General features: G+C 46.1%; 2 protein-coding genes across 2 annotated transcripts; one reads left to right on the top strand and one right to left on the bottom strand.

The window, feature by feature from the left end:
* Nucleotides 1-852: 852 nt before the first annotated feature.
* Nucleotides 853-4121, bottom strand: LOC127326030 (E3 ubiquitin-protein ligase XB3). The gene is made up of 8 exons (XM_051352859.2): nt 3796-4121; nt 3629-3688; nt 3466-3537; nt 3254-3375; nt 3025-3165; nt 2818-2925; nt 1968-2229; nt 853-1873 (listed from the first exon to the last, which is right to left on the bottom strand). The coding sequence occupies exons 1-8, from the start codon at nt 3976-3978 to the stop codon at nt 1475-1477; spliced, it is 1347 nt and encodes a 448-aa protein (XP_051208819.1). The 5' UTR covers nt 3979-4121; the 3' UTR covers nt 853-1474.
* Nucleotides 4122-4775: 654 nt separating this feature from the next.
* Nucleotides 4776-5968, top strand: LOC139831327 (uncharacterized). The gene is made up of 2 exons (XM_071820624.1): nt 4776-4966; nt 5482-5968. Exons 1-2 carry the CDS (start codon nt 4776-4778, stop codon nt 5966-5968), a joined length of 678 nt encoding a protein of 225 aa, XP_071676725.1.
* Nucleotides 5969-22971: the final 17003 nt, after the last annotated feature.

Raw genomic sequence — 22971 nt, forward strand, 5'->3', positions numbered from 1 at the left:
AATTATTGCTTTTCTCCTTGCCTCATCCACTCCTCAGCCAATCCTTCACCATGCAATTCGCCGCCGATGAAAAAATCAGGCACCCCCACCTCCAGATCTGGCATCTCCTGTTGTGTGATAAAGTCGGGGCACATCTCTATCGGTCTCGGACGCAGCCTGTTCCTTCGCGTCGTGAAATGGCCGTTTGGAGGCCGCTGGACCAACAGAGGTCTCGAGCCGTGGCTGGCCTACCGTTATGGCGCCCACGACGTAGAGGCAGGGAGCTCGAGCTCGCACTGGTCAGCCGTTACCCCCCCCCCCATCACTTTTGATTTCTTCCACCGACGAGGGAAGCTCCCCACCGAATTGGAGGGCGGTCTACCGACGAGGAAGTAGAGGGGAGCGACACTGACGTAGGCCACCGAAGTGAAGAAGCAGCGCAAGGACCACCAGCTCAAGGAACTACTCTTCCAGTTCCAGAAGAAAGTCGCTACAGAGAAGCGGGAAAAGGAGCAGCGCCGGAAGCTGCAAAACTTCATCGACCTGACCTACAACAGTGAGGTATCTCGGAGCCGCAATTTAGTAGTCAGGGTTTAGATTTTGGGAGGTACTATCTCAGAGCCGCATTTTAGTAGTTAGGGTTTTGATTTTGGTTTAGCAGTGATAAAAATCTCGTTGCAACTTTGAATGTATGAATTGTTATCATCTTTGCAATGTCAAATTCTGCCACGTTTTTAAAAAAATTATATATCTGTTCTGTTCTTGCCGAGGTAATTTCACACTGAAAAAGTTTTTTAGGTTCACTGTATGTATAGGTGTTCCAAAGGATAATATTTTAATTAAGGAGTCTGCTAAAGATGCTCTTAGACCAGGTTGTGACTCGAACTGAATCTTTCAGTAAACGACATGCCGTAAATCCCGCAGATTACTGGAGGTAGTACAACAGGGGAGAACCTTACAAGCAGTAACCGGACACTGACAGAGCAAGTGGCAGTGAAACCCGGAGGACAGCCGGTACGATCCACATTGTCATCTACTAATCAAGGCTACCGCAGCAGCCAAATTCATGGCGATCCAAGGACCACCTGACCCTGCTACCAGTACACGAACCGCGCCAGACATGGGCGTGATCCATCACACAGGGTAGCGGGGACACGGTCACATGCCATGGCATGGCACTTCAGAGATAGACCGTGAAGCATCTGTAGCAGCAGTAGCAACGATCACGCTTCTGGATCGATGACTTACCAGGACCTTTCAAGATTGGCCTCTATGATGAATACATCCTCTCCCTAGCCTTTCAGGATTGGCCTGGCGATTCCAAAAATATATAGGATAGATATAACCTAAGGAGATACTTATGTAGTTACTGCCTAGAGCTTCCATGGATCAACCTGAAAGCACCCCAACAAGGTATTGGATTTCTCATCTGGGGTTTCCAAAAGATGGATGCCATTTTTCTTTAGCTTACTTGCCAATGTACGCTTGTTCTGCATCACGGATCGTGCTCGGGCTTGTCTGTTTCGCCGCTATTGCTGCCAGCCATTCGGCTCGAGCCACGGGCAATCTTTGAGATGGCTGAGGACAGCCCTTTGAAGCTGCTGCTGCCGCCCCCACTGAGGTTGTGGGAGCGCCGAGACCACCTAGGGGCGAGCTGCGGGGACCCTGCCTTCTCAGGGTCATTGTCTGTCCTTGTATGTGCCACCACCAGCCTCGAGATGCTGCCGCGGCAAAACGGGCAGGCTGGCGAGGGCGGGGCTAGCGTCGTCGGGTTGGGCTTGTTGTGGCAACATAGAGCTAGTGTGCAGGGCGCGCACATCTGGTGCCCGCAGTCCTGCACCTCGATGGTGCACGCCTGGTCGAAGCAAATACAGCACAGCTCCGTGTCGCTCACCTGTGTGCAAATTATCCATCAGTCATTCTTCCAATGGCCAAACATGCAAAGATAAATTGTTCATGTGTTGATGGGAAAGCAAACATCATTGTACCTCCGAGAATGCGTCATTGTCAATGTTATCATCGTAGTGTGAAGGGGATGGCAGGGAGTACTTGGTGTCCTTCAGGATCTTCTTCTCCCTCTCCCTGTTAGCTTCCACAAGAGCTGCTTCCAGGAGAGCCTTTGCTTCTGGATCAAGCTCGCTGATGAACTTAAGCGGGGAAGGCCACACCATTGGCTCCGCCGAAGAAGGGTTTAGCAATGCTGAACATGCCCCGAATTTGCGCTTCAGTGCAACCGCAAATGGTATCCTCCTGAGGGGACAACAACATTTGATATTAAGATTTCAGTAGGATGACTATGGCAGTTCATGAAAACAATATATCAATTCTTGATTGTTGCTGGCCTAGGTGAACTTACCAAATGTAGTTCAGTAGTTACTAGAATAATTGAGTTCAATTGATTACGATCAATATATCAATTCTTGATTGTTGCTGGCATAGGTGAACTTACCAAATGTAGATTCAACAAACGCTTACTGAGTTCACTAGTTACTAGAATAACTGAGTTCTATTGATTACGAACATCAGGGACCATTTGTTACTACTAAGCACAACAACATTTGACATTAAGATTTCAGTAGGATGGCTATGGCAATTCATGAAACAAGTATATTAAACAACATATAAAATTATTGGTTGTTGCTGGGCTAGGTGAACTTACTGGTTGTAGATTGAACAAATGCTTAGTGAGTTCACTAGTTACTACTGTAGAATAGTTGAGTTCTATTGATTACAAACAACAGGGACTATTTGATAATATACTAATGGAGCACCAAAACTTTCCAGCCACATACACCAACAAAGTATGAGCTCCATGACAGGGATCTAGCTAGTTCTCACCCAGCCGAGTCCCTTTGTAGCCGATCAGCTCCCCAAGCGAGCAGCTTTCGGATGCAATCCAAGCTCCCGCTGCGAGCGGCCAGATGCAACGACGTGCTACCAGGGAAGCTGCAGCAGCAACACATGAATCAGCATTGGCCCAATCTTACAAACAAACTGATCTGGTCCCTAAATGACAGGACTGGCACTGATCAGCAGCAACATTACCCATATGAACCGGTCAAAGCAGACACAATGGCGCCATTCTCCAGCAGCACCTGCAGGCACTCTGGCCGCCCCTGCCTGGCCGCAAGATGCAGCGGCGTGGCGCCGTTGTCGTCCCTGACGTTCACGAACCGGGCGTAACCCCTGCGAAGCTTCCACAGCAGCAGGTGAGCAAGTCTTGCAAACAAGCCATCGAGCTGTACGCAACCCACGAAATGGAGCGAGATCTCACCATGAATCGGCCACCGACGTGGTCTGCGCGGCGCAGAGGATGGCATCCAGGCAGTCGACGTGGCCGTAGTACGCCGCGTGGTGGAGACAGGTTCTCGCGTGCACCGAATCAAACATCAAGATCTGATCCAGAGACGTAAGCTCCATTGTTAATGAGTGGATTTTGCAAGCGAAATTCGTAGTACAAGAAATCTGTGGGTTTTGCTTGCTCACATTTGCGCCTGCCTGGAGGAGCTTGAGCACGCAGCCGATCTTGCCGTGCATGGCCGCGAGCATCAGGGGAGTCTGGAGAGGACAGGGCAAGAAAAGGTGAGATCTTTTAGGAAGCTTGTTGGCAGTTACGTACGCTGGTTAGATTTTGAACGGGATCTCCCACCTGCTTGTGCCGATCCACCGCGTCCGCCTGCGCCCCGCGATCCAGGAACATTGAGAGCGCCTACGGGGAAGAAGAAAGCTCAGGGACAAGTTATAGCACGCGGATGGGATGGATCCATGGCGCGTGTGGCAAGGAGGCGAGGAGGAGTAGGGTTGTCGGGTGCTGACCTCGAGGCGTCCATTGGCGGCGGCGATGTGGAGCGGGGAGAGGCGGTCGTAGAGGGTGGCGCGGCGGGCGAGGGAGCCGTCGGCGGCGAGGTGGGCGGCCAGGGCGTCGAGGTCCCCGAGCTGCGCGGCGCGGAAGAAGTCGTGCTCGTCGCCGGTGCGGGCGCAGCTCACCCCGTGCCCCATGTCCCCGGTTTCGGCAGCGGAGGCGGTGGCGGCGGGGGAGGCTCCGGCGACGACTCCTCCCGCCGCCGGCGAAGTGGGGTAGGTGGGCGCCGGCCGGGGACACTGGAGTGGGAATGGGGAAAGAGAGGCGGACAGTCTTTACGCCGTTTTATTATGGAGCTTTCTCTCTCTCCTCGTGATTGATTGCCTGTTTTTTCTTTCTTTTTTCCTTTGAAACAAAAAGAGAGCGAAATATCTCGTGATTTCACTCAAGCTGGTCGTTGGGATCAACCCATCAGGCATCAGCCAGCCAACATGTGATGAGAAAACACAAATTCGACTATACATAAGGCTGGTGCCAACGCGGGCTAGAGGAGGGGCGGTACCGCCCGCGACGGGGCGAGAGGCGGGCGAGACGGCAGCGCGGGGCGGTGGATCCACCGCCCGGCGGTAGCGCCCGCTACCGCCCGGCTGCCGCCCGCGCTGGCGCGGAGAGGTAGGCGAGAGCGGGGCGAGAAGGGGGCGAGAGCGAGGCGAGTGCGTTGGCAGGTCGGGGCGAGAGCGCGGGCGAGAGGGAGGGGTAACGGCTAGCTGACGTGGCGCGATCTGATTCGTCCACGTCAGCTAGCCGTTGGGGTAGGCGTTGCTGGCTCAAAAAATTCGAAAAAAAAGCCGAAAACCCCAAAATTTCATCCCCACCCCCTATAAATACCCCCCATATGGTTTCACTCATTCCACACCTCACTTCTTCTCCTCCACTCTCCATTTCCACTCCTCTCAACGTCATGTCTTCGTCTAGCAGCAGTTCGAGCGACGGAATGGAGGGTGATATGATCGGTGCATTCCAGACGGAGTATGAGGAGGCGATGCTCAACCTCGAGGCGAAGCCAAGACGGCCGCGACGCCGCCGAGAGTTCATCAGGCGTGATCGTCTGGGTGCCCACGATCGGCTCTACGAGGACTACTTCGCCGACGACTGTAATTATCCTCCGAGCTTCTTTCGGCGAAGGTATCGGATGAGGCGATCCCTTTTTCTACGCATTGTGGATAGGTTGGGTGAATACTCTCCGTATTTCACCCAAAGAGTTGATGCTCTCAACCGTGCTGGTTTTTCTCCCGTACAAAAGTGTACTGCGGCTTTACGTTTATTAGCTTATGGAGCCGCTGCAGATACGATAGATGAGTGGCTTAAGTTAGCTACACAAACTTCATCAGATTGTCTAGATAGATTCTGTGAAGGCATCATTGACGGTTACGGGGAACAGTTTTGCCGTCGACCAACTGTCGCGGATACTCAGCGTCTGTTAGCGAAAGCCGAGGAGCGTGGCTTTCCGGGCATGTTAGGGAGCATCGATTGCATGCATTGGCAGTGGAGGAACTGCCCAGTGGCGCATGCCGGTCAATTCACAAGGGGAGACATCAAACACCCTACCATAATCTTAGAAGCCGTTGCGTCGTATGATCGTTGGATCTGGCATGCCTTTTTTGGAGTGGCCGGGTCCAATTGTTCACTGATGTGCTTAGGGGAGAAGCACCCATAGTGAACTTCACGGTGAATGGACATGAGTACAACTATGGTTACTACCTTGCCGACGGCATCTACCCCTCCTGGCCGGTGTTCATGAAAGGTGTTACTCTTCCACAAAGTGAAAAGCATCGACTGTTCACTGCTGCTCAATCAGCTTGGCGCAAAGATGTCGAGTGTGCCTTTGGAGTGCTGAAGGCTAGGTTCAACATTCTAGCAATTCCGGGACGCTCCTACTCGAGGCGTACTCTTGGGTTGATCATGCGTGCATGTGTCATTCTGCACAACATGATCATCGACGATGAGCGTGATACAAATTTGGAGAACATCTATGAGACAGTTGATTCCAATGTCGGCCCTGCGATACACAACAATGCACCACCAAGCCTAGTAGCCAGGATTCAGATGGACAACGAAATGAGGGACTCACCGATGTATACACAGCTCCAGCATGATTTGATTGAGCATGTGTGGGCTAATGCCTAGATTATGTAATTTTTTCAAATTTTTATGTAATTTTTTTTATAATGTAATCGGTAACAATTTTAGTTGAATAAAATAATTTTCTTGCATTATTTTGAATGTTGTAATCTGAAAAAGAAATGCTGATGTCGAGGAGAGAGAAAAGATGATGTGGAGGAGAGAGAAGTGAGAGCTGGCACTATAGCCCGTGCACTGGCACCGTGGGGTGAGAGTGGGGTGAGAGTGAGGGTAACAACTGACGTGGCGAGGCTATAGCCTGTGATGCATTGGCACCAGCCTAATAACATGAATCATTCTCATTGGAATTTCGTTAACTAGCCAAATAACTACACTTTTGAAATACAACCTGTTATTTACTTCATTTTCAAATACTAATTTTACTAGAAACCCAAGTCTTCTCTTATTCTACCTTCCATGGGAAGCCTCCTCTCTCTCAGAAAACCAAAACTGATCATGGGTGCATATGCACCCTATATGTATAAAAGATATTTCAAAAAGTAAAAAAATTAGGAACAAAAATTTAGCATGTAGAGGGACACGTTCTATGAGTACACGTAAAGTTTCACGTAAAACCGACAATTTTTGTACCCTATGTAAAAAAGACAAATAATGTCTCGAGAAATAGACTATTTTAACACAAAAAATTTGTCTTTTTAGTACAAGACACAAAACATATCAGTTTTTTCTGAAACAACTTTGTGAATATGTAACATGTCAAGATATACACGAGGCATTTTTATTTGTATTTTTTTGACATTTAGAAATATATTTAATATGCATTTCAAATAAAGGGTGCATATGCACCCAGGTGTAGAAACACCTTGTCCCCTCTCTCTCCCTCTCTCTAGCCTTTACTCCTTCTAATGGAAGTCTTCTGTTACGTGGACCCACCCATTTGACTCCAGAAATATTTGTCTCTTTCGTTTTGGTGACAGAATAGTTATTCTGGAAATTCGGACTCAGATTTGAATTATGAAACCAGTAAAAAGCTATATATAATCCAGCTAAAATTTCAGAATTTTCAAAAAAAATGCATATCAAAAGATAATGTAAATCTAGCCAAAGAAGTTGATCCACTAGATCCATCATGTTTCGGAATGACTAGACTCTTATAATTTATATACAGGGAGGCAATCATGCTATTTATAATGTGTGGGAGAAATGATATAATTGGACACACTTGTGGGGTTTGGTACGATATGGTATGGTTTGGTGTTGGTGGGTGCAGATCGTTGCATCATGGCACATAGCTTTCGTTATATTTCTTCTCCAAATGGTAGGTGCCAGTTTGAACCTCTTTTACCAACGGATGGTTCCCTCCATTTTTTTGGGGGCAGTAGTATGTTGCAAGCAATTGCGGGCGTGCATGGCCCAAAAGAAAACAACATTGATGTTTGCAGCTCTCGGTGCGAGATTCTTTATTTTTGTAGAAATCGGAAATATAAAAAGTTAGCATGTTTTGAGAAATTATGGAGGAATTTTCTATGCGACCTTTCTAAAATTATTTTACGGTTTTAGTGTGAATTAAACATGCATGCACCCACCGGTCGGCGGAACTTTTTTTACTTTATTTATTTCATCCAAGACAACTCCATATGTTTAAAGATATATCTGGTGGAAAAAATAGTATATGTGAAGAAAATCACCGAGCGTCCCGGGGGATCAAATCCCGGATCCCTTAGGTGCTCCACCGCCCGATTGGGGCAGAAAAAGTCGCCCGATCGACAGGAAGAAAACGGTCAACTTTGCTATCACATTTCACATGTGGGTGGACCCTAGTTCAGGTCGCTTTCGTGCTCTCTCCTCACTTTCGTCTCTGCATGTCTTTTTCGTTCTCTCCATCATGGCTTTCGTCTCCGGTACAGATTCACAATAAAAAAAACCGCGCTCCTCTATTCGTCTTCACAATCGCTCACGAACGACGAGACGATCGAGGAATGGTGAAGCACTAAAAGGATGCTATGTGCTGAGGAGGACAGGAAGTGGTTTGAGGAGGACATGAAGTGGTTTGATGGCCTTGTTTGTCTGGCCGGTCACGCTCTTTGGAAGAACAGACAAAGGTGTTCCGGAACACACATCATCATCCTAGTCCAACACACTTAGCCGACAAAATTGTAGCTGATCTCAAGATGGGCTGCTAAGAGAGGAGTGCATGTTTCTGTTTTTGGAGTGTTTGATGCCTCATGTTCGCATTTGGCGTCATTCATGTCATTTGGCGCCATGGACTAACACTACAAGAAAAGTTGCCATAGCCGACGAAGTTGAAGTCGCGACGTGGTTGCTGCTGCACCATGGCCTACGATTTTTGGTCTCTCCATGGTGCATGTCAAAACTTTTTTTTTCTCATTTTTGAGGCCACCTAGCCCGACGAAAATGTCCAAAACATCGCGTATGGTGGCCCGGGACGTGGTGCATCACGAATTCTCGGGTTCGCCGGCCGAGTCAACGCAAATCCGCACCGCCCAGGGATGTAGGGCCCAGATGGAAGCCTCTCTAGCATTGTTTTTTTTTCTCGATTGCGTCATCTCGTTCAACGCTCTCCGATCGAGCCGTTTATGATGCAGGATCATGGGTCCCGCATGTCATCCTCTATGAACGAAAATTCTTTCTTTTCTTAGATTTTTTTGACCCCCTGATTTCTGGCTACTTCCTTTTTCTTTTGATCCCGTGCCACCTTAGAAACGTTTAGACCGCTGCTGCTAAATGAGACCCGCATGTCATCCTTTATGTGCGATCAAGTTTCTTTTCTTGGAGTTATCTTTGGCACCTCATATTTGGTCACTTGCCTTTTTCTTTCAATCCCATGCCGCCTCTTAAACGGTGATACCGCTGCTGCAAAATGGGACCCACATGTCATCCTCTATGTGCAATCAAGTTTCTTTTTTTGGACTTATTTTTGGCACCTCATATTTGGTCACTTGCCTTTTTCTTTCGGTCCCGTGCCGTCTCTCAAACGGTGAAACCGCTGCTGCCAAATGGGACCAGCATGTCATCCTCTATGTGCAATCAGGTTTCTTTTCTTAGAGTTATTTTTGGCACCTCATATTTGGTCACTTGCATTTTTCTTTCGGTCCCGTGCCGCCTCTCAAACGGTGATACCGCTGCTGCTAAATGGGACCCGCATGTCATCCTCTATGTACAATCAACTTTCTTTTCTTGGAGTTATTTTTGGCACATGATATTTGGTCACTTGCCTTTTTCTTTTGATCCCGTGCCGCCTCTCAAACGGTGATACCGCTGCTGCTAAATGGGACCCGCATGTCATCCTCTATGTACTATAAAATTTCTTTTCTTGGATTTTTTTTGGCAACTCATATTTGGTCACTTGCCTTTTTCGTTCGATCTCGTGCCGCCTCTCAAACGGTGATACCGCTGCTGATAAATGGGACCCGCATGTCATCCTCATTGTACTATAAAACTTTCTTTTCTTGGATTTTTTTTTGGCACCTGATATTTGGTCACTTGTCTTTTTCTTTCGATCCCGTGCCGCCTCTCAAACGGTGATACCGCTGCTGCTAAATGGGACCCGCATGTCATCCTCTATGTACAATCAAGTTTCTTTTCTTGGATTATTTTTTGCTCCCGATATTTGGTCACTTGTCTTTTTCTTTCGATCTCATGCCACGTTTGAAACGTTGAGGAACCTGCTGGCTTATGGGACCAGCATGTCATCCTCTATGTACTATAAAAGTTTATTTTCTTAGGTTTTTTTCACCCTCTGATTTTTGGCTATTTCCTTTTTCTTTTGATCCCCTGCCGCATTTGAAATGTTGTGACCACTGCTGCAAAATGGGACCCGCATGTCATCCTCTATGTACAATCAACTTTCTTTTCTTGGAATTTTTTTTGACCCCCTAATTTCTGGCTACTTTTTTTTTTTCTTTTGATCTCAAGCCGCATTTGAAACGTTGGGACCACTGCTGCAAAATGGGACCCGCATGTCATCCTCTGTGTACAATAAAAGTTTCTTTTCTTGGATTATTTTTTACCCTCTGATTTTTGGTCACTTGCATTTTTCTTTCGATCTCATGCCGCCTTTGAAACATTGAGGAACCTGCTGGCTCATGGGTCCCGCATGTCATCCTCTCAGAACGGTAAATGTTTCTTTTCTTCGATTTTGTTTACCAAATGATTTTTTGCTTATTTTTTCTTTCGATCTCCTGCCGCCTTTAAAACGTTGATGATGCTGGCTCACGGGTCCCACATGTCAGCCCCTATGAACAATAAACGCTGAGGATGTTGTTGCCACATGGGTCCCACATGTCATCCTCTCAGAACGATAAATGTTTCTTTTCTTGGATTTTTTACCAACAGATTTTTGGTTTATTTTTTCTTTCCATCCCCTGCCACCTTTAAAACGTTGACGACGCTGCTGGCTCATGGGTCCCCGATGTCAGCCTCCCTGTATAAGAAACATGTGATATCTTGATTATTTTGCAGACAATAAACAGTGTATTTCGCTCTGAGCTATTGCAAAGGGATAAATTAAATCTTTATTTTTACATAAACAAACTTATATGTTGAATCTCCTTGTTTTCTGTTTTTGCGAAGCATATGACTTTCCTGTTTTGGAATGGGTTGACATTGTATGAATCAAAAGGCGTCCAGCGGGATAGTTTGAAGGCCCAGATGGCCAGAAGCAGCCCAATTGAAATATTTCTTTTCTTGGATTTTTTACCCCCTGATTTCTGGCAACTTCCTTTTTCTTTTGGTCTTGTGCCGCATTGGAAACGTTGAGACCGCTGCTGCAAAATAGGACCCGCATGTCATCCTCTATGTACAATAAAAGTTTCTTTTCTTGGATTATTTTTGGCTCCTGATATTTGACTTGCCTTTTTCTTTCGATCTCATGCCGACTTTAAAACGTTGAGACCGCTGCTGCAAAATGGGACCCGCATGTCATCCTCTATGCACAATAAAGTTTCTTTTCTTGGATTATTTTTGGCTCCTGGTATTTGGTCACTTTCCTTTTCCTTTCGATCTCATACCGCCTTTGAAACGTTGAGGAAGTTGCTGGCTCATGGGTCCCGCATGTCATTCTCTATGAACAATAAAAGTTTCCTTCATTGGATTTATTTTTTACCCCTAGTTTCTGGCTATTTGCCGTTTTCTTTTGATCACCTGCCCCTTTGAAACGATGAGGACGCTACTGGCAGGTCGGTCCCACATCCTCTATGAACAATAAAAGTTTCCTTTGATGGATTTATTTTTGACCTCTTTTGATTCCCTCCCGCCTTGGAATCGTTGAGGATGCTGCTGCCTCATGGGTCCCGCATGTCATCCTCTCAGAACGGTAAATATTTCTTTTCTTGGATTTTTTTACCAACTGATTTTTGGTCTTTGTCTTTCGATCTCCTGCCACCTTTAACACGTTGAGGACGCTGCTGGCTCACGGGTCCCACATGTCAGCCTCTATGAACAATAAACATTTCCTTTGTTTGATTTATTATTGACCCATTATTTATGGCTATTTGCCTTTTTCTTTCGATCCCATGCCGCCTCTGAAACGTTGAGACGCCGCTGGCTCATGGGTCCCACATATCAGCCTCTATGAACAGTAAAACTTTCCATTGTTGGATTTATTTTTGACCCTAATTACTGGCTATTTGCCCTTTTTTTATCCCCTGCCGCCTTTGAAACTAAGAGGACGCTGCTGGCCCATGGGTCCCACATCTCAGCCTCTCTGAACGATAAACCTTTCCTTTTTTTTCAATCCCGTGCCGCCTTGGAAACGGTGAGACCGCATCTGCAAAATGGGACCCATATGTCATCCTTTATGTACAATAAAATTTTCTTTTCTTGAATTTTTTTGGCACCTGATATATGGTCACTTGCCTTTTTTCCGATCCCCTACCGCCTTTGAAACATTGAGGACGCTGTTGGCTCGTGGGTCCCACATGTCAGCCTCTATGAACAATAAACATTTCATTTCTTCGATTTATTTTTGGCAATTTCTGGCAATTTTGCTTTTTCTTTCGATCCCCTGCCGCCTTTGTTAAAGTTGAGGACGCTGCTGCAAAATGCGTCCCACATGTCAGCTTCTCTGTACGATAATTGTTTCCTTTCTTGGATTTTTTTCCACTGCTGGCTGATGGGTCCCCGATGTCAGCCTCTATGTACAAGAAATATGTGATTTTTCGATATATTTTAACCTGAGATATGTAGGATACTTGCTTTTTTCCGATCCCTTCTGTTTGTTTTTACCTTCAAATGTTGTGGGATGCTACTGGCAAATGGGTCCTGCTCTAGCATTCTCAACTGAAGAAAAAACTGAAATATTGCCTATTCATTTGTTTTTCGTACTCCATGCATCTAATCCATACTAATTATTGATCCGGGTTTTAGTTCAACTTAATTAGTTCAAATTTGATCTACGAGGGTCCCCTCCACCGAGCCCTCCTCCCCTCCCCTACAGGCCCCCCTCCTCCGCCGCCGTCGCCGAGGACGCTGCGGGGCAAAACCCCTGTGGTGAGGCGGCGGCGGCGGCTCGGTCCTCCGTCGGCAGAGCGCAGCGCGGCCTGCGGGAGCGTGTGGGGGCGGCGGCCTACACCCTCCTCCTCCGTCGACTGAACGCAGCGGGATGGCGGTGGTCGGCTGATCTCCGGCGGCCGGCGGCGGATGTTGGCTGCGGTGTGGTCGGATTTGGGCCGGAGGTTCGGATCGCGATCCATCGCGGCTGCGTCTCGTCAATGGCACGAGGAGGCTTCGCTGGGTCTTCTTCGCGGCTTGAGGACGTCCGGGTCTTCGGCCCGGGCATGGTGGTGGTGGCTGACTTCATCCACCGAAGGCAGTTGGCCAGGCTGGCTGTGTTGGATTTTTCATCCCACTTTCAGCACCGGCAGCGAGAAGGGGAAGCATAGTAGCCGGTGAAAACCGAGCCGACTCCGGCGGGCGATGGCGGCGTCTGCGCCGTTATCTTGTTGAAGGCATCGTCAAGCAACTATCGCTAACCTACTCTTTCCGGCGGCGAGATGGAGGAGTTTGGAAGTCGGCGATGGTGTCGCCGGTGGAGGGTTGGAGTGGCCAGCCCAGGATGGTCGCCGACATGGGGGTCCGACCTGAATAAAGGCGGCGGTCCTAGGGCCTCTCTTGCGTGAAGAGGAGGACCTACCGGAGGCCTGAACTCGTGATCTGGCCGGAGTGTTGAGTTCCGGAAGGCTCCGCCGATGAATGTAACAGTGCTTTTGCCTGGAGTTTGTTGGATCGGAGGTATTCGGTCGTGCGCACCCATGTTTTTATTCCGACCGATTGGTTCTGAGGGAGCGGCGCGAAGCTTTTTTTCTTTGATTGACATTAAGTGACTATGGATCCATGATGAAAGTCAGAAGAAGAGAATTTCATGAAGGCCGGAGGGGAGGACTAGCTAAGGGAGGTTCAAATCTTTGCGATGTTGAGGGACTTGCTTGGTGTTCCGGGCTTCACAGCAGCGGTATGAAAGTGGGGGCGACAACACAGGTGAAGTGCAGAGTCCTACCTTTCAGGGTGAAAACCCAAGGTCTGGCCTTAATTGGTTGTGCCTGGCAATGTCCTTGGTGGAGGCATTTGTTTTGAGAGCGGGGACTAGTCTGTAATTCAAGTGTTGTCTTGGCGGTGGATGTATTGCTGTTGTTAGGCCCGAGATACTGTAGCGGGACTTTTGTTTCTTAGTTTTTTTTTCTTGTTTTTGGCTGTGTGCATCCGTAGTGCATTAGGGTGGTGCGTTGTTGCAGAGGCTGGGTGTAATTGGTATCTTTTTGATATTAATATATTCCCTTTATCGAAAAAATGTAATATATTTTAGGTTCACAACACTGCACTTGTTAACAACAATCTGACGAAGAGGTTTCTCATTTTTTTAAACTGCAAATACACTCTAAGATCTTGCAAACTGATAGAATAAATCTTGGAACTTTATATAATTTATGAAAAATTTGAAATCGACTATATGAATATATCAAAATATAGAGCCCATGTAAATGCGCATACTGGCTATGCGCATTTAAAAAGAATCAGAATCATAATTGATACGAAATAAAAATAACTTTATATGTAGAATCTCGATTTCTTGAGGGCCAATCATAGGATCTCCGTGTTTAAACTAGGAAGGGCCCCAATGGCATAAGTCGGATGGCCCATTAAATGTTTTTGGATTGTTATCAGCGAAGTAAGCAGGCTGACAACAATCACCATGTACATGGCCGGCGGCAGCCCAAAAGTACAACCAATTTGCCCATGCAGGGAAGGTAGTACTTTTTTTATTGGGAAGGTTGTCTGGGTTAACCCAAAAAAAAAGTGGTGCTACATGGGGTAGCACTTGAACCCGGAATAAGATCGAGTGCCTTGATGAAGGCGAGGCACACATAAACAGTACCATGCCTTGCCCCTCCCTTTCACCCGTTGGATAAAAAATAATTGGACAGATGACTATGAACTAGTAACTGCTACAGGACCAACCAATGTACATGACATGTGCTACAGTACGTCGTCCACAATGCATGTGCTTTAGAACCATGAACAGTACATATGCTACATGCTACGGTAGTTAGATCTTAGCTATCTATTTTCAATCCAACGGCCAAATCTACAAGTCACTGTACTGTTCATCTGTGCCTTGCTTATGTCAAGGCACTGGATCCTGGATACTTGAACCCATGATCGTTACTGAGGGTTGCCTATTTGCGCATAATATGTTTTGTCAGCGGGCACTTCACTAGTTTGTGCAAAACATATCCAACGCAGGATTCGAAAAAACATAACGTTTTTTCTTTACGGAAACAACAGAACATCTCATGTTCTTCACAATCCAGCCAACATTAGCACATCTTCTCTTTCTTAATAGATGACCACATTTTCTTGATCTCACATTGAGCCACGTAGCCTTCTAAGCAAATTTCACCTCCTCCGCATTGTTCCTAGTCGTACGGGGTGATTCTGTTCGGCGGACCGACACGGCTGAAGCCCTTCGCCTTGACACACGGCTTCCCCACTACTCCTTGCAACAAATGCTCATAAAATGGCTCGAGGTATCCAACATTCATCGACCAGAAACAACTCGATTCAACTAAAACGTCGCCGCCTCCATGTTAAAAGCCTACACTCCCTTGCCATCGACAGCAAGAGCGGCCGCCTGCTTGCGCCTCCACTCTGGGAGCTGGCCGCTCCCAATTTACTTCTCCCCGAAGACATGTCTCTCAATATGATAGGTTCAACTCGAAATTTTGCTCACACCCACCCGATTTGATTTGATTTTGTTGGATTGTAGCTACCGCTTGGTCAAATCCGTCCGAATTGATTGTATTATGCGTGGCTGAGACCCTCCCCTGATCGGAATCTCACAGCACCTTGAGCCGCCCCTTCTCTTCTCCAAACAACTCTCTCTACCCTAAGGTAATTTTTGATCCGTCAGAGTCCACCCCTGGAGAGCTAATTTGCTAGATGGTTTTCCATCTCCACCATCTGATTCACATTTATCACTTAATGGTGCCGCACATGCTAGATGGGATGGATCTGGTGACGCCATCTTCACCTCCGGTGTATAATTGAGGTTAGTCCAGAACTCCCGATTCCCCCAATCCCAGTACTCCTCAGTTGTATTTCTGCTTAATAACCAGTATGTTCTACAGCTGGGCTATTATTATTTTCCCATGTCTCTCGGGAGTATTTTCATGTACCTTTGCACTTCCTTTTGATGGAAACTCGGAAGTTTAAAATGCAGAAAAACGTCTGCCAAACTAAACATACAGAAAGGAATCTAAGACCAGTATGTTCTATAGCTGGGCTATTATTATTTTCCCATGTCTCTCGAGAGTATTTTCATGTACCTTTGCACTTCCTTTTGATGGAAACTCGGAAGTTTAAAATGCAGAAAAACATCTGCCAAACTAATCATACAGAAAGGAATCTAAGACTCGGGTATGTTGCAGGAAATTGTTTCCTCTGTTTTCTGCAATCGAGCTTTGCATATTTCCCTGCAATTGATGTTTAAGGTATAATTTTAGTCTTCCTGCGTTTGAACTTTGATGTATAGACATCTTTGGGCACATTCAGAAATTGATGTTTTTGTTGCAGGTTATACAGTTATAGGGTTTTATGTTATGCAAGAGACATGTCAGTGCACCATAAGGTCTTATACATTTGTACAAGATTACAGTGGTACCATATGCTATCATTCTATGTGTTGTACCGGGTATTTCTCTGCAGCAAGTCGGCCCATTCAGATTCAACAAGAATGAAATATACGCTGACATCGAATCATCTAGCACCGTCAATTTATCTGATGTTAGACTGTTTATTCTATGTGCATTTTCACCAAAATCTTGACATTGCTGATTCCCAAGTACCAGGCTAGGTAATTCTAACTTAATGACAGTATTATATTCTTAATTTTCATCAATATTAATATTTCAGTTGCTGTCAATAAATCAATTTGCTTTGTAGCTGTTTATGCACAGTATGCGGAAGGTGTGATATTTCTCAACATCGCACAATCTCCATCCAAAAAAGTCTTACATCATGTAAGGGAAGTAGTCTCTTATGCAATTCTGTAGATTTAGATGATGATGTGGCAAGAGATATATACATGTTGATGATCTGACTTCAAACTTGATCTTGAGTGTAGAAGTGACATTTGATAAGTAATATTAAGTTCCAAAGAACAGATCAAATGGACAATGTAACCTGGTGTAGTTTTCCATCACCAATTTATATTTGAATTTACCATATTATTTAAGTCTGGCATATTCTTTTGTTTCTATATGAAGAATTACTAGGCATGAACTTTTTCGTACAAAAAGTACATTTGTCCCTAAACCTTTGATATGAATTCCACTTAAAGTACTAATAACTTTTTGATTGATCTCTTTGATTTTGCCTTCTACGTACCTAGCTCTAATAATCAATTTGGCTCTTGAGTAACAGTTTGTCATCTTCACCACTTTTGTGCGAGATTATATTCTTAACATGCTATTTTGCTTCATGTGCAGTTTCTCGAGCTGATATGTCATGTGTGTAGTTTCCTCATGGTGTTAGCAGCAAAATCAATTGTTTGTCAAACTTCCACATACAAATTCATAATGTTTGTAGATTCATATGTGATGTAGTTGGAGCTCACCGGGCGATGGACCTTCTCCTGTGTAAGCTATTCATAGTTAATATAATAGGAAAGGAAAGAAGTCCAAATAGCCCCATAAGTTTGAGGATCCGGACGCTAACCCCCCCTAACTTTAAACTGGAGCAAATTACCCCCTAACTACACAAAACCGGGCAAATTACCCCCAGACGCTAATTGGTTGTTTTGACTCTGGTTTTGGACACGTCGGACACTAGTTTTGGTCCACGTCGGATACTGATCGAGCCGAACCAGGGTGGAGGCGCACTCCCCTTCCAGACGCGCACCTGGTCGAGTTCGTCCCCAAACCGTCCTCCACCTCGTCGCCAAATCCCGTCGCCGTCGTCCACCTCGTCCCCAAATCCCGCCGCCGTCCTCCACCTCGTCCCCAAGTCCGGCCGCGAGCGCCCTCCCTCGTCCCCAAATCCGGCCGCCAACCTCCTCCTCATCCCCCCAAATCCGACCGCATGGAGGCTGAGGGATCTCAGGTCCTGGGGAGGTGGTACCTCATGCCGGCGAGGAAAGAAGCGGCGGAAATCGAGGAAGCGGCGGCGGCGTTGCTGGATCTTGCGGGGGTGGAGAAGCAGCAGCTATTTACGCCTCGATCCCCGCTGGATATGCATCGTCTCGGTGTGGAGTGCAGGCACAGGGGAACCGAGATAATGACTAGGTGGGATTCCGATTTGAAGGTTCGTTGTCTGATGGAAATGCAGGCTTGTACCATGGCCTCTTTGAGGGATGGTGCGGCAAAGGCTTCTACCATGGCCTATTTGAGCAGATGAGCACCAGTATTTGGTAGCTATGTGCAGTTGGTACTATCCAATGATCAGCTTTTGGAGATGGTTGGAGTAGATTAGCAGATGAGCACCAGTAGTGTAGTTAGTAGCAATGCTCATCTTTCTTTTGTAAATGAACCAAAGTTGTACTCTGTAATCAGACAAGCAATGTAATGTTGTCACCTTTTGGTGTGAATATATGTCACAGCTTTGTCGAAATCGATGTGTCTCAGGTTTCTATTCCTCATTTGATATAGTATTACATCACAATTGATTCGACTTGTCTCAGGTTTATATTCCAGTGGTGATGGCGCTGCCAGCAGTGTGTGTGTCGCCGAGCTGCCCCTGTTTTCTACCTCTTCTACAACACTGCTCAATGTATCTCTGTCAGGTACTCTCTATCTTCCTACACTTCTGGATCTTTGTATGATTGCATCCTACAGTTTGTACAACTTTGTATGATCCCGGCTAGTTTCTACAACTTTGTATTCAGCATCCTACACTTTTTGTATTCAAGTTATCTCTTGTGCAAATTGAAACAGTATCTATTGTAATCCTGCTACTAATTAATGAATGATGGCTCCATTGTAAAAAGATGAGCGAAAGCCCCTGATTCCAACAAAAGAACTCTTTTTGGGCAGATATTAGCAGTTCACCATGCAATAAAATGTCTTCACTGCATAACCACAAACTAGAGAAGTAGAGAATGACAGGAACAATGTCGTCCATCCAGTATGATTGCACTAACATTTAAGACTACCTCAATTTCGGCCTGAACGCATATACTCAAGTATGATTGCACACTGGGAAAACAGTATTATTCTATGATTAAACATAACTTCTGTGACAAAACTAAACACAAAGTAAACACAAAAATTGTGTGACAAAATTAAACAGAAAAATGCACTATTCTTCTCCTCCTTGTTGACCTCTCTTTTCATTCCCCAATATGAACCATTTAAGTCTCTCTTCCTTTGGCACTGATTCTGTCACAACATCAGTCATTGGAATTGTTTCTCTCATTCGTTGAGTAGATGGTTGACTATCTGGTTGAGAAGTGGATTGTCCAATTGCATGGGACGATTTCATTTGCTTTTTCTTTGGTGGAACAAAAGGTCGACGGATAGGATCTTGGTGCATGGCTGGAGTTGGTTGCTGGCCAGGATCTTGGTGCATGGAAGGAGCTTCTTGATGTGCAGTGCCTTTCTTCCTTGATCTAGATTTCTTCTCAAAGTACAACACATGCTTCTCTGGAACCTGAGCAGTAGGTTCCTGCGGCGCAACAGTAGTAGAATCCTGTAACAATCATTTTAGCAATCATTTTACCAGGCAACAAACAACAACCTAGAGATAATACAAAAATATTACTAACCTTAGCTGCTGCTTTATCCTTCTTTCTCTTAGCACTCATGGCTGCTTTCTTCTGCTGAGCATGCTCCCTGACAACATCTGGGTTACTTGTACACTTTCTTTTGTTATGATTTTCACCTCCACATGTTGAGCACCTAATTATGCATCCTTTCCTTGATAATTTGTCACTCTTGGGTTTCTCTTGCTCTTCTCTTCTTCTCTCTGTCTTTGGCCTCCCATGCATTTTCTTTGTTACTGGTGGAAAAGGCCTAGGGTTTGGAGCTATTGGCCAACTCTCTTTCCCCTCCACTAGTTGTAGTACTTGGCTGTACACCTGGTCATACAAATCAATTCTGTAGCAAGGTGCAATAAAGTCATCCAATTCTTTGCCCAGTGTGTAAATAGCACTAATAGCATGGCAACATGGCAAACCAGAGAGCTCCCAATATCTGCAGCTACATGTAAATCTCTCCAAGTTCACAGTGAACCTTCTGTGTTTGACAAGGTGTTAACTTGTCAAAGCCTACGGGTTGTAGACTAGGGTTTAGTTGGAAGTAGAGGGCAAGTAGATCTCGAAGGTTTCAGCCGAAAAGTACTCGACGATTATGAAAACTAGGGTTTGAGAGACAATGATTCAATCCTCTCTTCGTCCCTCGACTCCCCCTTATATAGGAGGCGGAGCCGAGGGATTCGTGATGTACAAGTTACAGAGTCCGGGAAGGTTTCTAACTCATCCCGCAAGATTACAAATAACACTTCCTATTACAACTCTAGCTTTCCTTAATAATATCTTGGGCTTCCGAATCTTCTTATTCTTCGGGTAGTGGGCCTTCAGTAAACCCCGGGTACTATCTTCGGCAGGCCCATTGGGGATGCCTATGTCAGTAGCCCCCGAGATTTTGCTTGAATCGTAGAGTCAGGGAAAATCTCCACTGTTTATTTTTATTCGACAACTTTAACTTTTCTATATTTCTTCACATAAATTTCTATATTGTACAGGGATAATGGTAGTTGGGGCTAGTTCATCTGACGGATCAGGTACTAGTTTACTGCTCTAGTGGCAATCCGCAAAAACCTACTTCAAGATCACGTCCCTGGACATGATCTCGGGATACTGGTGTAAACTTCGACAGGTGCCGCTTAAGGTCTTACCATTCTGTCGAGTCCCAGTCATATTTATCGGGTACCTAACGCGTCCGTTAGGATTTTTCTTCGTATCTGTTGATACGGATAAAAATAGCAAACCGACGTCAGAGACGGCGCCACGCCTCACAGAACGGATCTGGGGTCTTACCTTCGCAAAGTTTTGCGGCATTCAGAAATTGATCGCAACTTTGGCGTTCTGAGAATATATTGTCGAGTGCTTATTCGGCTGTTGGAATGGCACATTTTATTGAGTCAAAGATGACTTATATTGCTCTCCCGATGGGAGTATATGCAGAGTTATTTATAACTCGAAATATACTCTTTTGCTCTTCTATCTTTCTTCTTTTCATTCTTTCTTTCTTTTTTATAATTTCATCGGGCACGCGAACAGCGTTCCCGATGGGAGTAGCCCCCGAGGCTACAGCCAAGACTTGTGCTTGGGTGTAGGCTCCACGTCTTATGCCGCTATATTTTCTTTCTCTCCCGAAGTTTTACAATTTTTTCGGGTGCGCGAACAGCGCTCCCGATGGGAGTAGCCCCCGAGGCTATGAATAAATATTTGTATTTGATCATAGGCTCACGCCATTTCTATTTTGTCTTTCTTGATCTTTTCATTTTTTCAAAGTAGCCCCCGAGCATTTGATCAAAAACTTGTATTTGATCAAAGGCTCACAAATATTTTCCATGTCGCCTTTTATGAAGCTGTTTAGGCGAATTTTTTCTTCTGCCAAGGTGACGTTACTGCTGACGATAGCCACGACTGCAAATCCGAAAATCACGACAAGTCTTCTCCCGCTGCCTTGCGGGCCCAGTTTATCCATTAATCTTGACACATCGTGCAGGTGGGGGACACACGTCCTCCGCTTTTCCTGGCGCACGTACCGTAGATTCTCCAATGTTAAAATACTTCTTTACCCTTGTTTCCCTGTGGTTATCATCTGCCGCACACTTTTTCCATCCAACGGTCCGCCGCTTCGCCGCACCTCTATATAAGATCTCCTTCTTCTTCCTCGAGCACTTCCGCTCGCGCCGTTCTCCTGCTCTCCTCTGCGAAACCTCCTCCTGCGCTCCACAATTCCCTAAGCTCATCTTCTCCAAGCTGCATTCCTGCGCCATTGTTAATGCCACCGCGTCGTTTGATCAAGCACAACACGCCGGAATCATCAATGGCTGCCGTGGATCTGGGAACCGCGGAGTGGGAAAGGTCCAAGATTTCCACCCAGGACATCAATCTGTTGAAGAAGCTAGGGATCAGCAAGAAGCCCAAAGCGCTGAGCTTCCCTAGTGAGGAAAGCTACCCAACCCCTCCAATGGGGTATCGGGTAAGTTTCATCGACCATCTCATCCGCGGTCTCTCCGCCCCCATTCATCCTTTCCTCCGCGGACTGCTTTTCGTTTATGGTCTGCAACTTCACCACCTCACGCCAAATTCTATCCTCCACATCTCCATTTTCATCACCCTTTGCGAGGCCTTCCTTGGCGTCCAGCCTAACTGGGCGCTATGGAAGCACATTTTCTTTTGTCGCCGCAATGGCTCTCCCAATGTCGCCTATAATATAGGCGGCGTTGTAATTTCCGTTCGCCCCACCGTCGATTACTTCGACGTCAAACTCCCTGACTCAGTTCAAGGGTGGCGCAAGAAGTGGTTGTACATTCAGGAGGAGAACCATGGATGTGCTGAAGACAACATCCCTCCTTTTGATGGCGCCGAAAAAATCCTTCTCCGCCGTTCCTGGGACGCAAAGGCTACCGAAGAAGAAAAGATGTCGACAGAGGCCCTGATGACTCGCATCCATGAGTTGCAAAATACTCGCGGCAAAGAGTTATCAGGTATCCAAATCACGGCATATTTTCTTAGAACCAGAGTGCAGCCGCTTCAGGCTCGCAAATACCCTCTCTGGAAATATGCTGGCGACAAGGACGCAGATCGGTTGTCAGCGGATTTAGAGGTCAAGGATTTAGAAAAGCTTGTCCGACAAATCTCGTCTCTCAGCAAAAAAGATCCTGTCCCTTCTTCTTGCCGTGTAAAACCATTCAGCGCCACCAATCCACTTCCCAAGGTAAACTTTGTCGCTTGATTTGTTATTTGCTTTGCTATCTCCTTGTTTTTTGTAATTCCTTTATTGACATCTTCCCCTGTTTTTTGTACAGAACCACCTAAATCTTATCTCGCTTCCTCCCCTTCCTGAAGGTGGAGAAGTCGAGGAAAGGGCCGTTGTCACCGACGACAATCAAGATGCTCCCTCTTTTGTGAATGAACCCGTAGATTCTCACAAATCTGCGGGATCTTCTGAAAAGGAGGCTGCCTCCGAAGGCACTGCATCGGCACAATCTCCTCCTCCTGCTGTTTCTCCAAGGAACAAGAGGAAGAGGAATGATGCCGAAGATTCCGGCACCTCCAAAGCCGAAGAAGTTGGTCCTTCACGTCAGAAGGCAACTTATGATCCATATCTTGAATCCCTTATCAGCTCGTAAGTCACCTTTATTTCCCCTTATTTTTGTACTCGAAGATTTTTGTCTATCTTGCTTTTTACGCTGTCGACTTTTAACCGCAGTGATGATGAGGAAGAAGTACCAACTCTTGACGTGGCTGCTCGAACGAGTACTTCACATACTTTAATTTTTTCGGAGACGCCAGTTGAAGGAGA

Source organism: Lolium perenne, chromosome 1, assembly GCF_019359855.2.
Source record: "Lolium perenne isolate Kyuss_39 chromosome 1, Kyuss_2.0, whole genome shotgun sequence".
Taxonomy (NCBI): Eukaryota; Viridiplantae; Streptophyta; class Magnoliopsida; order Poales; family Poaceae; genus Lolium; species Lolium perenne.

Bases quoted from the DNA above. Each gene is read 5' to 3' on its own strand.
- LOC127326030 (XM_051352859.2), bottom strand. From the start codon at position 3,978: ATGGGGCACGGGGTGAGCTGCGCCCGCACCGGCGACGAGCACGACTTC. The intron at 3,376-3,465 runs GTGAGCAAGCAA...TCTCTGGATCAG, and splicing joins TCCTCCAGGCAGGCGCAAAT to ATCTTGATGTTTGATTCGGT. The intron at 2,926-3,024 runs GTAATGTTGCTG...TTGCTGCTGCAG, and splicing joins GCTTTGACCGGTTCATATGG to CTTCCCTGGTAGCACGTCGT.
- LOC139831327 (XM_071820624.1), top strand. From the start codon at position 4,776: ATGGAGGGTGATATGATCGGTGCATTCCAGACGGAGTATGAGGAGGCG. The intron at 4,967-5,481 runs GTATCGGATGAG...TGATGTGCTTAG, and splicing joins CCGAGCTTCTTTCGGCGAAG to GGGAGAAGCACCCATAGTGA.